The sequence below is a fragment of the Rhea pennata genome, chromosome 5 (genome assembly GCF_028389875.1).
Source record: "Rhea pennata isolate bPtePen1 chromosome 5, bPtePen1.pri, whole genome shotgun sequence".
In the NCBI taxonomy this organism is placed as follows: domain Eukaryota; kingdom Metazoa; phylum Chordata; class Aves; order Rheiformes; family Rheidae; genus Rhea; species Rhea pennata.
In genome coordinates, this window is record NC_084667.1 from 65,731,402 (window position 1) to 65,746,732 (window position 15,331).

A 15,331-nucleotide genomic window follows, 5' to 3' on the forward strand; every position below is an offset into this window, starting at 1 on the left:
GGGGGCTTAGAGCTGCTGAAATACGATTGGGTCACAAAGGTCCACCTGAAAGTGTCAGGGCTCTACAACAAATATTTGAAGACTTAAAAAAATGTTTTCCAAAATCCACAAATAGTTAAAGAGGACTCTTTCAACAGGATTCTGGGGACTTTCCTAAGAAGGCAGATTAACAAAAGTCATTTTTCCAGAGACCTCCTAGTTCATCATGACACTAACTTCAGAACACTGAGAACATTTAACTATTAGTATTTAAAAGGTCTTTATGGTACACATTACAAGTCAATCTAAATGAGGCAAACGCAGTTTTCCTTAACAAAGCACTGAAAGCCACTGAGAATACAAAACTGGAAGTCAGTGATTTTCAAAGAGACTTTGGGAACAAAATAAACAGTTTTGAGCAATACTAACTGCCTTAGAGGTAGCGCAGCCCCCCTAGAAAGGGCACTCGGTCGTTATTGGCACAGCAGTCTGGGAAGCTGGATTCCCACCGCGCCTAGACAGTGAATAAACATGCAGTAGACTATCTGCTCTTGAAAATTTACTGCCTTAGAGACAAGATAACACAGGCAGATGACATGGATGATGGTAAGGTAAAAAACAAGATAACAGTAACACAGTGGGTTTATTTTTCCCCCCGTTTGTTCTACTACTTCTCTTTATATAATTGTCTGTACTCAGAATGAAGCTCTTTGCTGCCAGCAGTACACACAGCACCAGCAGAAGACAGTCATTTCCCACCATAAACGCCTTGGGGCAAAAGGGACCATGGTTTAGTGCTTGGGACTGCCCAGCACAACAGAAACAGAGCTCCCCGTCAGCCTGGCAGGACAGACAGTCGCTTCTCTTACCATGTTAGAAGGAAGAGACACTTCAGGGAAGAGCTTCTGGAGAATTTCTCGCGTCTCCATCTCGGCAGCTTCCAAATGCTGCTGTCTCTCCTAAACCAAGAGAATGGCTTTCATGAAGTTGGGAAACACACTCCCTGGACCTGGCAATACCCTCTTCTAGGCCTAAAGTTTAACCTAGAAGAATCATTTTTGAGCGAGAAAGGCTTACAGTCTCTAAAATTGCCAGTAACTTCCTTCAAAAGTTGACATTAAATTGCTTCAGAATTTGGCCTTCAAATTTGTTCATGCTTTTAAGCTATTATCCATGAAGCTCTCCTCCAAGCTAGCCTGTTCCAACAGAATTTACACTACCCTTCAATTATTTACAGTATGAACTAACCGGTGCTGAGTAATCATATCCATAGATCACACCAACCCTTCCACTCAAATAATAAGCTGAGCAATAACTCAAAAAACAAGAAGTTTGCTTGGTTAACATTTAAAGAACCTATACTTATTCTAAATAACTTTATGGTGGGAAAATATCATAAATTAACATCACTACATCAAAACCAGCATTAAAGTCAAAAGGAAAATTTGTGTCAATGCACATTTGAACCAGGCCAAGAAAGCAATACTGCATCTTCTAAATATTACTTTCAAGTATTTAGCAAGGAGACCCTTACATCCTCCTTCCCCAAGCTTGGATGGAATGGGTAATAATTATTAGAGCTGTGTGACAATCTCTGGGTTTTCTTTGTCATCGCTCTGCAAACTAAAAAAAAAAAAAAAAAAAAAAAATCCACAGAGCCAAGAGACACTACAGATCTCTAATTACTTTGAGATTTATTTAGCATTAAAAGACAACCAGCCACAGGATGCTTGTTTGCTGTGCTTGGGGCAAATAGGTTTATTTAGCTATACAGCACTCCTTACACTTAGGCTCCCAGTTAGGTTTAAACACAGAAAGCTGGGACCTCCACGTGTAAGGCAGCCTTCCACAATACACTCCTCACTAGTATTTGATTTTCTTTTTATTTAATGCCAGTGTTACTGAGCCTTGCTGCTCTGAGTTCCTCTACTGTCAGAGAGGGCAGTGGCATCACTAGGTTGAAATTCAGAGACAGAAACAGATAGGAGACATAAGCTGTGAAACCGCGCTGCATGTGTTAGTTTTTGGCAATCTGGAAACCGCCAGGAAGTGGCCGTTTAATCAAAACCTTTAGACTGCAAGAGAAAGCAGACAAGCATTTAAGACAAAGCAAAAGCAGCTGCCCAAATTCTCCAAACACCAGGCTGGGCCAAGAGCAGAGACATCTGAGAAGCATCGACACATAATCCCAAAGCAGCAATCGTCTGCTTCTGGCTACCTGACTTGTGTTTTGAAGTTATTTAGATGCTTTGTGAATTCTGCATGATGACAATTAACACCAGATCAGGCTCATAACAAATACAAGCGCTTTGCGGAACAATTCGCTCCCCGTATCATTTTAACCGCCGAGTTTGGTCCTGTCAAGCTCCAGATACTTCCAAGGAGGGAATTCACAGCTACGGTGACAGCTTTACTGAGAAGCTCCCAGGTTTTTAAATAACGATCTAGTCCCAGTTCTTCCTGGGTCCGCTATATTTACTCAAGAACAGAGAAAGCCCAGCAGGTGAAAGCAGGTTGCTCACCAGCACAGCTCTTCTCCTAGAGCTCCTCACAAAGAAAAGTGATTCACAACAGCTCTAACAATTATGCAAACAGAAATCAAATCAGCAGGCCCACAAATTAAGGAAAAATAAAAGAAACCTGAAGACGACAGGAAGAAGCAGAGGTGAGAGTATATGAATGATCACTCAGAACAGACTATATTTAAATTGCAGTAAAAGTTAAATGCCTCCATTTGATTAAAAAAAAAAACAGCTGCAGATCTGTTTCTAGCTTAATGCATCATTTCTAGCGGTTAACATTACAACCTTGGCAGTCTTGTTCACTTTGTCCTGCAGCAATTTTTCAGTTGATGCCAATGCTTCCATTGCTTTCCAGTTTTTCTCCCGAAGGTCCTAATCATTTTTAGAAAGAATGATTTCAGTTCAGCCAATATTCAAACTGTTTCCGCTTTTACTTCAGAGATATATTTTGCATTACATTCCATCATTTGCATTTAAATGCTGGTTACTGCAAGATGATTTTGCTGGGTAAGATGACATACACTAGCAAAAACGTGTGATGCTCCAGAGTTTGAACGAAAAAGGGAAAGTGCCAATTTCTGCCCAACCGTCCCCCGTGTCCAAAATCGATCCAAGTGTTACTCAACTGCAGAGCGTATCATTACAGTGCTAGCAACCCCATACTTTGACTGCACTTGTAAGAAGAAAGAGGGAAGTGTTCAAAAGTAGTGAGGAACACAGACACCAAACCACAGATTACACAACAGAGTGTTAGGCATGTTGCATTGCAGAACCTAGAATGGACCCAAATACACATGGAAGTGTGCACATTTATGCCCCTGACCCTGCAACTGGATCTAACCGGGGAGATCCTCGTGCCTCAGCGCAGACCTGCTAAGCCAGGGCTGGCTGTGGAAATACAAAGTTCAGGGCCTTGGTTTGCAGCGTCTACCCCCAATTCGCTGCGCCAGAATAAAACGCCGGCTCCCTCAGCAACGCCTGCCCCGAAGGCTTCGGGATTTCACCAGCGACCAGCGCACCCCAGACGTGCTCGGGAACGACGTAGTACCATGCTGTGCTCCTGTATCTTTCTTGGCAAGGTCATCAAACGTGTACACCACAAGATGTCATCAGGCAAGCTCACAGTTATTAGCCTGAGAGCCTTAACCCTGAAAACACTTTTAAAAATAAAAAAAAAAAAAAAAAGAGGAAAGGAAATGCCTCACAGCCGTAACCTAGGAAGGATAGTTGGTCTTGTGGGGAGGAAATAACAGCACTTAGGACTATTCCCCCCCTCAATCCTCAGAGCAGTCAGCTTCAGCAAAGGGCTACTTTTAAAAGGCTGCATCTTTTTATTCATCCCACAAAGCATCCAAATTCAAGTATATACCTACACCAGCTTTGCTTCATTATTCCTTTGTATTATTTTTACCTGCCTAACCTATGAGCTATTTCACTGAATAGAAAAAAAAAGAAAAGGAGGGGGGGGATAAAATCACCATATGGAAAGCTGGGATTTACAGGCATGTTCTGCCTTTAGCAGTAACCAGATTTCTGCCTGCACGATGAAGGGCACTTAAACCTTGCAGTTCCCCAGGAAACGAGCCCATGGGAAGCACACATATGTTCTGCCTTCCCAGCTCATCAATCTTGAGACTACCTAGCCACTTTCCCTCTATTTTACTTCAGCTCTTAAGTTACACTACATGCTCAAAAGCCAAGAGCAATGCACTCTTAATATTTTCCTTCTGTGTTTCTCACACACTGGGCCATTTTTTTTAGATCAATATGGCTTATTATGTAGTATTTGCTGGGTTTTGCAAGCTATCAAGAAGAGAAAAATGAGGTAAGAGATCTGTATTTTAACAATCATCTTTTAAATGTTTTAAGGATGCCACTCTCTCGCCCAGCACAGGTAATGTATTCTGGGGAGCTAATCTCACAGCTCTGTGCTGTAAGATGCATATTTTGCTTCCACTCACAAACAACCTGTATCACACTGTCAGCGGCTGCCACAAAAGCAACACTTCCTGTCCTTGTCCTTTTCCTGAAAGTGCCTAATCCTGATTTTCTGAATGGGAAGAGCCAGGTCTGAGAGCCCTGAAGGTAACGCCTCCTCCCACGTCCGTACACACCGAACACAGCTTGGAGAACAAGCCCCTTTCATCCTCCCTCCCTCCCCAAATCCTCCCCTCTTCCCTAGGGAAAGGGCACATTTCTGAACAGGGCTAACAAGGCTGAATTTAAGTCATGAGAACTGACCACGAGATGTGTCCCCCAGCAAGTCTCCTCCCTCCACCAGTTCAGCAACCAGTGAAAAAGCCGGTAAAATTCAGAGCAGTAGGGAAGGGATGCTTATTTACTCCCAAGGTAGAAAGCAGGGTATTCAGGGCACACAATGTGGCAGGCAGTTGTCAGATAAGTGTTTTCTTAGAAAAATGCCCTAGGCATCTAGTACTGCTGCACTTTTTTTGGGGGGGGGGGCGGGAGGGGAAGAAGGTTCCTTACGTTGTTCTTTTTCCTCTGTTGCTCAAAAGCATTTCTCTGAGAGGCAAGCTCACTTTGGAGACTGGTGATTTCTTTCTCCTTCCCTGCAATACTGAATTACCAGAAAGAATCACAAACAAATCAGGAGACATTTAGGACATTGCAAGAGAAGCAGCGACACCCTCCCTTGACACAGGCTAGCATACTTTCTCTTCTAGCAATATATCTTGCTTGAAAAACTGCTCTTGCTGACCTGACAGTACTGCTTGCTCTCTGCCGCTCTGAGCTGTGGGCTGCCAGAATGAAACCTATTGCAAACCTGCTGTTGGCTTACAACAGGCATCTGCACGCATTCATCAAGGCCACGGAAAGGCACCACATTAAGTCAGCCAGTCCAAACTAGTATAAAAATCAAGATGAGCACTGTTCGCTGGATAAGAACATTCCTTTTCGAGCACCTAGTCCACAAATCGTAAGTCATTTAACTTAAAAAAAATAATTCAGTCGGTCAAAATGCGTGACAGTGGCAGTTTGTGTAGCACAGTGTAAGCTGGCATGGCATAAGCTTCCACATAGTTCTCTACTACAGTTCAGTTCTGCACTGTACCTACTTCTACTCCCAAGGCTTTCCACGGGAAGACAATTACGCACTACGAACAAAAATCCTCTGCTAGGCTGTGGTTCTAAGAATAAAAGCCTGCCAGTTTTGCTTGAAATCTTCACATATCACTCTTCAGACAAACAGCCTAGCCGGCACATGTCTAAAACTAAATCTGTCGTGCCTTGCTTACACCATGACTGCAACACACAGAGCAAGCACTGTTCACAGAAAACCACAACTGAGGGTTATTCGCACGAGCAGAATCTCTATATTCAGGTTTTATTAGGTATCAGTTGTTGTTTTGTTTGTTTTGTTTTTTAATTCATTTAAATTTTCTAAGTAATGAGTAAAATGAGAGGTTCGTCTATCGCATTCAGCTTCTAGCAGTACTTACACTTGCAGCAGCTCCTCCCTTTGGGCAGCCAGAGACGCCTACAAACAGATCAGAAATTCATTAGGAGCACATCAGCACAAAGTGATGCAGAGGGTATGATCTGCCTGGTTAATCAGTCATCGCTGCAGCATAAAGTGCAACACTCATCGCTTCAAGGGAATCCTGTCTAACCTTCAGCCAGAAAATACTGACTGTGATGCACTGACTCTAAAGATAGGAGTGGGAAAGCCAGATGGGAAACACAACAAGCATAAGAAATAATACAAGGCTGCAAATCCACACACTAAAGGGAAGCAAGAGCAGACATCCGACAGTCAGGAAAGCTGTCCTAATGCAATCCAACCCTGAGGTTCTTCCTGGATTTGCACATGCAATACAACTACTGGTCTTCCATGCATCCATAAAAGCCACTGCCAACACTTTAACCTCACTCAGTCACAGCACAACTGGAAGCTGTACCTGCTGGCAGTTCTCCTGTTTTAATTCTTGAATTTGAACTTTAAACAATTCATTTTCTTTTTCCACGTCCTATTTAAAGAAAAGGGGCAATATGTTTATATGTATTATTAAAATATTTTTATTGAAAAAAAACACATAACATGTACGTTCCTATCTGCAACACAACTCTATCAAGACTTTACCTGTATCTGTTTTACTTGGCCTGCAATTTCTCTCTCCTTTTCTTCCAATACAACTTTCAACTTCTTCATTTGTTCATTTTCCTCTTTCAACCTGCAAAGTTAGTTTAGGAAACAAAAAAAATAAAATAAGAATTGATGCCGAAAAGAGGAACAGATGCTTTAGATGGCACAGAGTTTTCAGCAGCAGCAAGCAGTTGAAGTTTCCATGCTATATACAATAATCAGCCACATGGAGAGCACATACATTGGAAAAAAAGCCACCACACTATGGCTCTAAACCAAGAAAGCTAATAAAAATATACATCAGCTGCAGGAACACGTATTGCAAACACTTACCTGCTAAGAACCGGCCTGAAGCAAGCTACTCATTTCATGTCTCGGTTAGCAAAAGCCTTTAGGCATGAATGAACTCAGCAGCATCCAGAGCAGAAGTGGGCAATGAGCATTCGGTCTCCTGAGCAAATGCTCCAAACCACCTTGGCCTGAAGTATGTGCCAGGGACACAACCTCCCAAAGGTGAGTCTAACTCGAGGTATCACATACTGGCTAAACAGGAGCCCTGTTGGGCAGGCAGCACGTTACAATAGCTATATTGAAAACGGAGCCCTTTTTGGCACAATCAAATACACCTTTTTCTGATTTAGGGCAGCCAAATGACCAAATAGAGCAGAGTCAAAAATCAGAGGAAAGCATGGCAACACTTCTTAAAACAGGAGCTGGAGAACCGGCTATTGCATCTCACAGACTAAAAATAGCAAGTTATATCTGTTCATTGCTTTACTGACTCCAGCATGCTGTATATGCCTGGGCACGCAAACCCACACTCTAAAACATGCTGAACAGAAGGAGGAAGTATCACCAAACACAAGTAGCAGCAATTTCACTAGTTAGTGAAGCCCTGAGCGATTGTTTCCTCTCGCAGAGCGTATGAACACTACTAGGCAGGCAAGCGCCAGACTGCGATTACACACAGCAGCAGACACACTGGCTGGTACACGTCCATCAGCGCTAACAGTTTACTTTAGCAAAGCCCATAAAATTCTTGAAATCAAGTCATACATTCCAATTGAAATTTAAATAAAACATCAGCACTGAATGCGTGTTATCAGCAGACACTTGAGAAACCGCAGCTAAGCATACTCACAGGCTCTCCAGGTCCTGGACTTGGGATGCAGAAGGTACCTGACAAAGAATTCCCAGTCACACTTGATGGCACAGTAAAGCTGTCAAATTAACAACTCTTTGCACGATCAGAGACCCCACAAAGGTTGAAATATGATTTTCCAAGGAAATATCAGAAGTTTTGCATCACAAAATTCCACACTGTTCTAAAAATATCTGAACACAGGATGGTTTTTGATATGTGACTTACACTGTGTGTCCTAAACCTCATGCTAGCCAGTTTCTCTCCCTCCCACCTTTCCCCTGGGACAAATACCTCTCTAGACATCCACTCAAAGTAAGAATGCAACTCTGCTTCTCCCCTCTTTCATTAAGAAAATTCCAACGTGAGCTAAAGATACCACCTGATAGGAAAAATTCCTCTATAAAGTAACAACCAACTGCAAGGATGTCCAGCTGCTTGTTTTCAAGACCAGCACAGAAAATCCAGAGCCAGAATATTCCATGCAGTTGCCACTTCAATAAGTCAAGGCAGGAAGGAATCATAGCAACAGCCTGACCATGCACAGGGAAGTGGTTTTATTCAAGACCAGCAGGAGGTCCCTCAGGGTCCATAGTCCTACAGGGGCACTGCTGCAGCCTGGCATGAAGGTACGCAGGACACAATCATGATTCAGTCTCTGAGCTTCAAAGTTTTCAAGCCACTGAAGCCACTCATCAACGACAGCATCATCCAGGTTAAAGAAAAGCTCTCAGAGCTTCTCTGCATAACATGTTTTGGATAAAGACAGTTGAACTAATGGGCTCTATGGACTGTAGACTATCAGTCTAGTCAAGTAGGATTTAAAAACTGCTCTGCAGGTTGAAACCAATGCAAATCCTTTGAGAGGATACCTTTGGGGATAAGCAAACACCACCTTCCAGTTCAACTAAGCAGCCCTGTTTCCGACACATCTGCTTTGCAGGCCATACCTGTTGGAGCTGTTGCAGGTTCTGTTGTTCTAACTCCTGAACTTTACTGGTTAATTGTGCAATTGTATCTTGCTGACCCTTTGGATTAAAAAAAAAAAAAAAAGGAGAGAGAGAGAGAGAGAGAGTTTAGAAGTCTAAGTCCTTTCTGCATTCAGAAATACTGCAACAGAACTTATGTTTCCCTTTAGAATAGCAAGGAAGTTTACCTGCAGCCATTCTCCTTTCTTGACAATCTCTTTCTCCTTCTCTTCCAATAAGGCCTCCATGGTTTTTACTTGCTTTTCCTTCCCCTTCAACCTGTACCATTATATAGACATAGACACCCAGAATAAGCCTCACTCTTACCCATTTGAAAACAACAAACCCTACGCTTTGGCGCATGTAACAAGCAAAAGCAGCCTGTGTGATCAAAGGCACAACCACAATTCACCTGCTAAAAATCAATGTGTGAACACTCCCACTTCAATCTGGGTTAGCAGGAGCCCTTAATCAATCAATGATACTGCTCATTAAATGAACACAGCCAAATTCTGCTCCGACATGTACTGCAACAATTCCATACGCGTGTGCTCTCCTCAGCTAAAAATATTTCTTCTCCCTTTCTCATGCGGGGACAGTGAGGGACTGACAACCATGGTGACTCATTCTCACTTACCTACCCAGCTACATTACAAAGTGATCTTCCCACAGCGCCTTGCCTACATGTTTCCATCCCAAGGTGAATTTAATCCTTTATAGGTTGATTGGGGCCCTTGCAGCCACATAGCACTTAACCTTGTTTGCTGTCTCAAAAGACAGGACCAACGGGGTGATGGTGTTTGAAATAAGGAGTATGTCCACTAGGAAAACTGTTAACAACTTGGCTAACTTCATGCAAACTAGAGAGATCAGGTAGGAACACTTTAACCTAATATAGACTGGGAGTAGGGCAGTGAGGGGTCCACAGGGTAAATCAGACATTTTAACAACTATACTTACAGTGTTTGAAGCTCTTTGACTTGTGAAGCGATTGACACCTAAAGAAAACAAGCAGTACTTCAGTTCAATACCCATATCAATGCTAAGAACTGCTTTATGGAAAAAATAGAGAAAAAGGCAATTGGAGATTATTACAATAGCCACTACTCGCTACAGCAGTGTGAGCATACACACATTTTTTGAGGGAATATAAATTATGAAGAAACACATCTCCACTGTTTACCCTCTCCCCATTTAAAAAATTTCTTCCCCTCAGGAAGGAAAAAAACACAAACAGGCAAACGAGCAGACCCACCAGAGCACCACTCCAATACAAGCGGTGAAGAGAAAAGCAGAGACTGATGATATCCACCTCACTAGCCAAACGGAGCTCAAATCAGAGAAATCATCTCCAGCCCTTGCACAAGGAAAAACTTTAGATGCTCTCTCTGCAATGGCAGTGCTCCTTGTTAATGAGGAACACAAATGAGAAAAATACCTAAAGGGCTACATTTCCTTTGAATTCTCTATAAAAGCCTGACAGAAGCCACAGACTAAATAGCTGCTATTATAACAGATTTCAACAGTGTAGATACTGGCTGTTCAAAACAGCTTAGATAGTTTACTCTTGCTCCACAGCATGGGAGGAACTTCAGACATTCCCCATAACCTCTAGTTCGCTTGCAGAAGACCAAAGAATGCATGCACACCACCTCTGGAGCAAGTGTCTCCCAAATGCAGTTTTCTAGAGACTGCAACTCCAAACTACATTTTGCTGCGAGCACTGTGCAAGTTCCAGGGAAGGAAAATAAAATATTAGTTCCTCCAGTTCCTGGGAATCTGCTTTAGAGGAAAAACCCAGGACAGAAACATATCCTCTTAAGCTTTGCCAAAAAGGGACAAAAGCTTTAACACTAAGGAGAAAAGAAAGTCAGTGGCATGTTAGAATGTAACTAGAAAGATAGAAAAAAATGCAGACAAAAAAAAAAAAAAAAAAAAAAAAAAAAAAAAAAAAAAAAAAAAAAAAAAAAAAAAAAAGAACCACCAACACACAAACAAGCAAGCAAGCTTCCCGGCAGCACAGGGGATTAAGCTGCCTGCACAGCAGACTCCCTGAGGAAACGTGGGTTCGCACCATTTCAGATGTTAGACAGCAGGCACGCTGCAAAACCCAACGCTCCTCCACTTCTGCATTCCTGACAGCTAGGGTAAAACCTCACTCTGCCAAGACAGGCTTTTTTTTGGACGTGGGAAAGCGAATGGTCTTAAGTTTACCCAGAAAGCAAATGCAATTTGAGCCAGTAGTGCTGTTCTAGCAGAGAAACAGCAAAAGGAGAAGCACCTTGAGCACGTGAGAGCTCGAAGGTGCCAGCCCCACTGGATGTCCCAAGCTTTCCATGCCTACTACAGGGCACTACACAAGCTGCCCAGCCAGGGCCAACGCTACAGAGCTTTAAGCGATAGCAATTCTTGCCAAATCTTTCAAACTAAGAGTCCCAAACTTGGGAATCCAGTGAAAGGGAGTCTCTGAAGGACCGGAATAATTGTGCTACATATTTACAGTTTTATATCCAAGTACAGTGTAGCTGTATCATTAAAAAGTTCCCCTATCCAAGGACATTCACCAGTGAAAGAAAACATACTAGAACAGAAATGAATGAGCAGCACATCTAAGGCAAGGCTGTTTCACACTTCTGGCACTAAGTAATTTTACCTGTTTTTCCATCTCAAGCTGGGAATTTCCTACTTCTTCTTTCAGAGCCTCTATTTCCTGTGTCAAAGCCTTTTCAATGACAAAACAGACAGGATTGGACAATGGAAACACAAAAACACCACAAAAATGGATGCTACAAATTTGTTATTATAGAATGCAGTGCAGTAACAAATAAATGGTAGTCAATGGCGTAGACACAGAAAGGAAACAAGGTATTGCTCCGATGAGTACCTGAACGCTTTTCTCCTTGCTTGCAACTTTAAGGATTTCAGCTTGCAGGAGTTCTTCCACTGATTTTATTTTGCCATCCTTCTCATGGATTCTTAATAAGAGCAGAGGAACTTCATTAGTTGGCTGAATAACTGTGCTATGTAAGAGTTAATATGCTAGCTTTGGTTCTACTATCACCAGCAGGTTCCTCTGGGAAACACAGTGAGACTCCAATTACTGTAGGTACTATCACTCACTGATTCCAAAACCAGATGCAAAAAGCAAGAGAAATACGCTATGCAGATAACTGAATTTATATTTTAAGACCAAAAAAATAGCATCTGTGATCCCTGGAATGATATGCACCTAACTGCAGCCTTCACTGGACATTCCAGCAAAATATGGATTATTAATTTGAGATCTACACATACAGAAATACAGTAAACAAGCTCACTACTGTTGCAGTGCCTACTGAAGAAAAACATTTATTTGATAGTTCAGTCTGATTCCTCGTCTAGTCAAAACTTGGGATTATAAAGTTAATAGCTTAGCAGAAAAAACATTGGATTTTCAAAAGGTATTGATCTGATTTGATACATTTCCAAAGAGCTGACTTCCTGCCACACACACACACTTCATCTAGTTAAAAAAACAAATCGTAAGTCATTTCCGGGAAGCAAAAAGCCCATAGGCATGGAATAAAGACAAGCAGAAGTAACAACTAGAAATTAAATTGGTGCAGTAGCTTACACTTTCTGGAGTTCTTCCACCAGTGATTGGAAAGAAACCTGTACAAAAGAAATTTTAACTTACAAAAACAGAAGATAGCAACACAAACAACTTAAAAGTGTTAAGTAATAGAGAGCTCAGGTTCTTTGGCAGTGGGTAAAGTCTGTGTAACAGCCCCAAGATTTTTCCTATCTGGCAGTTTATACAAAACTAGCTAATGTTTCCTGGCAAACCAATAGCAATGAGCCTGCAGCAAATTACAGGAAAACAAACAAAAATCCATACCATTTTTTTACCAGAAGAGGCTGAGGTTCAAGGCCAGCATTCAATCAACTAGATTTAATCACACCCCAGGCTTGAAAGTTTTAACATACAAGCAATCCTGTAAGTTATAAGCAGACCACTACAAACAAGTGCCAGATCAGAGTTCAAGCTTCTGAAAATGAATCCATTCTGCAGGTCACAGACCGCATTTATCCAAGAGTAAATATACAGTCAAGTCATCACAACCTTAGGGGCTGTTACTTAATCTCTGAGAAAAAGTGAACTGAAGTTCTTGAACTATGAACCAACTATGGCCAGTGCAGCTGTTTCTTCCCCTCTCCCCCCTTTTTGAATGGGCTATAAAGACATTGTGATGGGCGTTGCACACTTCTCCACAATCATTCTAACAACATATATCTATACAGGTTCTTCTCTCCCATAGAAGATTTTCTAGCAACTAAGTGCTCTCCTGAGCTGTCCAAGCAGAGCTGGGCATCACAAAAGGCACTTTTTAAACAGACACAGAATGCACGTCAAACAATAATACTGTGATAGTGTCATTGCAAACAGACATACATAAAAGGTGGGCAAATCCCACCTGCATGGATATGAATTAACTTCAGAAAGCTCAAGGATGCATAGAAAGCTGACGTTGCATCAGCTGAGTACCAGCCATGCTTGTTACTTCTGCAAGAAGGCAAGTCACAGCCATTTCATGTAGCAGACTGAAAATCAACCCAGACTCTCAGCTGAACTGAGACCTTTAGATCCACAGCATTTGACAGTTACGCTAAGGAAGTATTTGACTGAAGTAGCAGCTTCTAGACCAACACCAAAAGAAAAACAGCATGCCTTGCCAACAGGCTTCAGAGACATCTTCACCTTTTTCCCTTGACTTTTGCAATGGCAGCAAAATTCTTTTAGATGTAGTTTAGGTGTAATAAAAGTTTTAGATGAAAAGTACTACCTGCTCTGATTGCTGAATTTGCAGACTTTGAAGTTCTTTTCTCAAGGATGAATTTTCTGTTCGCAGTGCCTTTGAAAACAGACAGGTAATGAAAGACTCATTTATGGGCGTGGGGGAAGAAGTGTTAAGCTTGATGGGAAAATCATTTCCCTTAGAACAAGTGAAAAACTATTCAAAAGCCTGGAAATAAACACCTTCAGCAGCAGCTGAAGCCAAATTATTCAACAGAACAGTTACTCTAACGGAAGAGCTCTGACAATCCCTGCAGACACCTCAAAGTGGACTTGAATCTATAGGTGCTGAAATACTGAGAAGCATCAGGCTGATCTGCTCACATCTGCAGCTCCCTAGCATCCACGCTGCTGCATTTCCTGGCATTTTCCTAGCGTACAACTTCTCCCCACCTTGCACATAGGGACATTAGGTAAAGAGCACTTCGCCTTGGCTACATCCAGTTAGATGGGACACAGTTTTCTAGCAAAACTTAAAAAGTTAAAAGTTAAACTTAAAAACTTAAAAAACTTAAAAAGCAGATGGATTTTTGTCACTAGTTTTTCAGATTTCTCGTTGCTGGCTTCAAATAACACAAGAGAAAAACATCTTCATCAGTCCAGAAGTGTCATCCATTTATATTTCAGTTCACAGTTCAGAACACCAACCAAGCAGGAAGATGCAAAAGCCCCACACTGCCCCATACACAACCACCTTTTCTAAAGAGGTTTATTCCAAATTAGACCATACATATGGTTCTGGAGATGCATTAGCTTTATTTCAAGAGAAACCAGGTAAAAATCCTAGTAATATCTTCTCTAGATTAAGCAGAGAGAAGCACCAACTGTTCACCATTAATGCTTACACTCTGTCTGTGTTACTGAAATGTTTTTAACCTCATGTCCAGGACATGAATTTTCCTATTCAAAGAGAATGACTTCAGATTGCACTACGAGCCCCAAAGATACACTTTGCACAAGAGCACTTAATCTCTTTTTCCCCATAAAAAAATATGACAGAGGTTTTACCTTCAGCTCCTCCTCTTTATTAGCCACCTGTATGAGTCCTGCCTCAAGTAGCTCTTCAACCATTTTGATTTTATCATCCTTCTCTCTCACGCTGAGGAATCAAAGGCAAGTATAACAAAAAAAAATAAATAAAAACAGAATTAACCTTTGAAGGCATTTCAGCTATCAACAGTAAAATTGCTGCCCAAGTCAGGTCTCTATTTTAGCCTCTGATTCAGAAGAAAAATTTCTTACCTTCTTTCCATTTGCTCTAACACATCTTTGTTTGCCTATTAAAAATACATAAATTGATCATTAACTGAATCAATACTGGTTTGAGATTTTAACAGGAAGGAACAGATAACATCATCTTCCCCAGAAGTTTAGTTACTTAACTACACTACTCCAGAAGGGAAAACAGAATAGGGAAAAAAAAAATATTCTCATAGCATGTCTCTAATACGGATCTTATAAAACGCAAATCCCTCAGGAGAGCTACAGATCCAGCCCAAATGCCTTTAAGATTAAGATGGACTGCTGGAGTTGCTGTGGGACACAATCTCCACGATCCTCGGCAGTAGCAAGAATGCCGAGCACTGTGCAGCATCTAATCCCTAGCAGCCAGCTCAAGAACTGAAAAGTCTGCCTCCTTTGAGCATTTACTGTTTCAGACAGGATGTCAGATATGCCAGGCCCAGGGGAATAAGACTGCAGATCTGGTTATCCATCAGAAGAAAGGGAGCCACTCCAGAAAGGGAGCTGCTCACTGGCAGGTACCAGCACAAGACTGAAAAC

General features: G+C 41.8%; 1 protein-coding gene across 10 annotated transcripts in view; it reads right to left on the reverse strand.

The window, feature by feature from the left end:
- KTN1 (kinectin 1) overlaps nucleotides 1-15,331 on the reverse strand; it is a 76,403-nt gene that overhangs the window by 14,520 nt on the left and 46,552 nt on the right. For 4 of the 10 annotated variants that reach the window (XM_062577552.1, XM_062577557.1, XM_062577555.1 and 1 more), the window contains 16 exons: nucleotides 14,792-14,826; nucleotides 14,558-14,648; nucleotides 13,539-13,607; nucleotides 12,329-12,366; nucleotides 11,600-11,690; nucleotides 11,369-11,437; nucleotides 9,676-9,713; nucleotides 8,904-8,994; nucleotides 8,698-8,775; nucleotides 7,748-7,785; nucleotides 6,604-6,694; nucleotides 6,422-6,490; nucleotides 5,963-6,000; nucleotides 4,989-5,079; nucleotides 2,787-2,873; nucleotides 849-938 (listed from right to left, as the gene is read on the reverse strand). In XM_062577552.1, the coding sequence (XP_062433536.1) occupies nucleotides 849-938; nucleotides 2,787-2,873; nucleotides 4,989-5,079; nucleotides 5,963-6,000; nucleotides 6,422-6,490; nucleotides 6,604-6,694; nucleotides 7,748-7,785; nucleotides 8,698-8,775; nucleotides 8,904-8,994; nucleotides 9,676-9,713; nucleotides 11,369-11,437; nucleotides 11,600-11,690; nucleotides 12,329-12,366; nucleotides 13,539-13,607; nucleotides 14,558-14,648; nucleotides 14,792-14,826 (1,104 nt within the window). The remainder of the gene's footprint in view (nucleotides 1-848; nucleotides 939-2,786; nucleotides 2,874-4,988; nucleotides 5,080-5,962; nucleotides 6,001-6,421; nucleotides 6,491-6,603; nucleotides 6,695-7,747; nucleotides 7,786-8,697; nucleotides 8,776-8,903; nucleotides 8,995-9,675; nucleotides 9,714-11,368; nucleotides 11,438-11,599; nucleotides 11,691-12,328; nucleotides 12,367-13,538; nucleotides 13,608-14,557; nucleotides 14,649-14,791; nucleotides 14,827-15,331) is intronic. The other 6 variants (XM_062577559.1, XM_062577553.1, XM_062577558.1 and 3 more) reach the window with 3 other exon arrangements.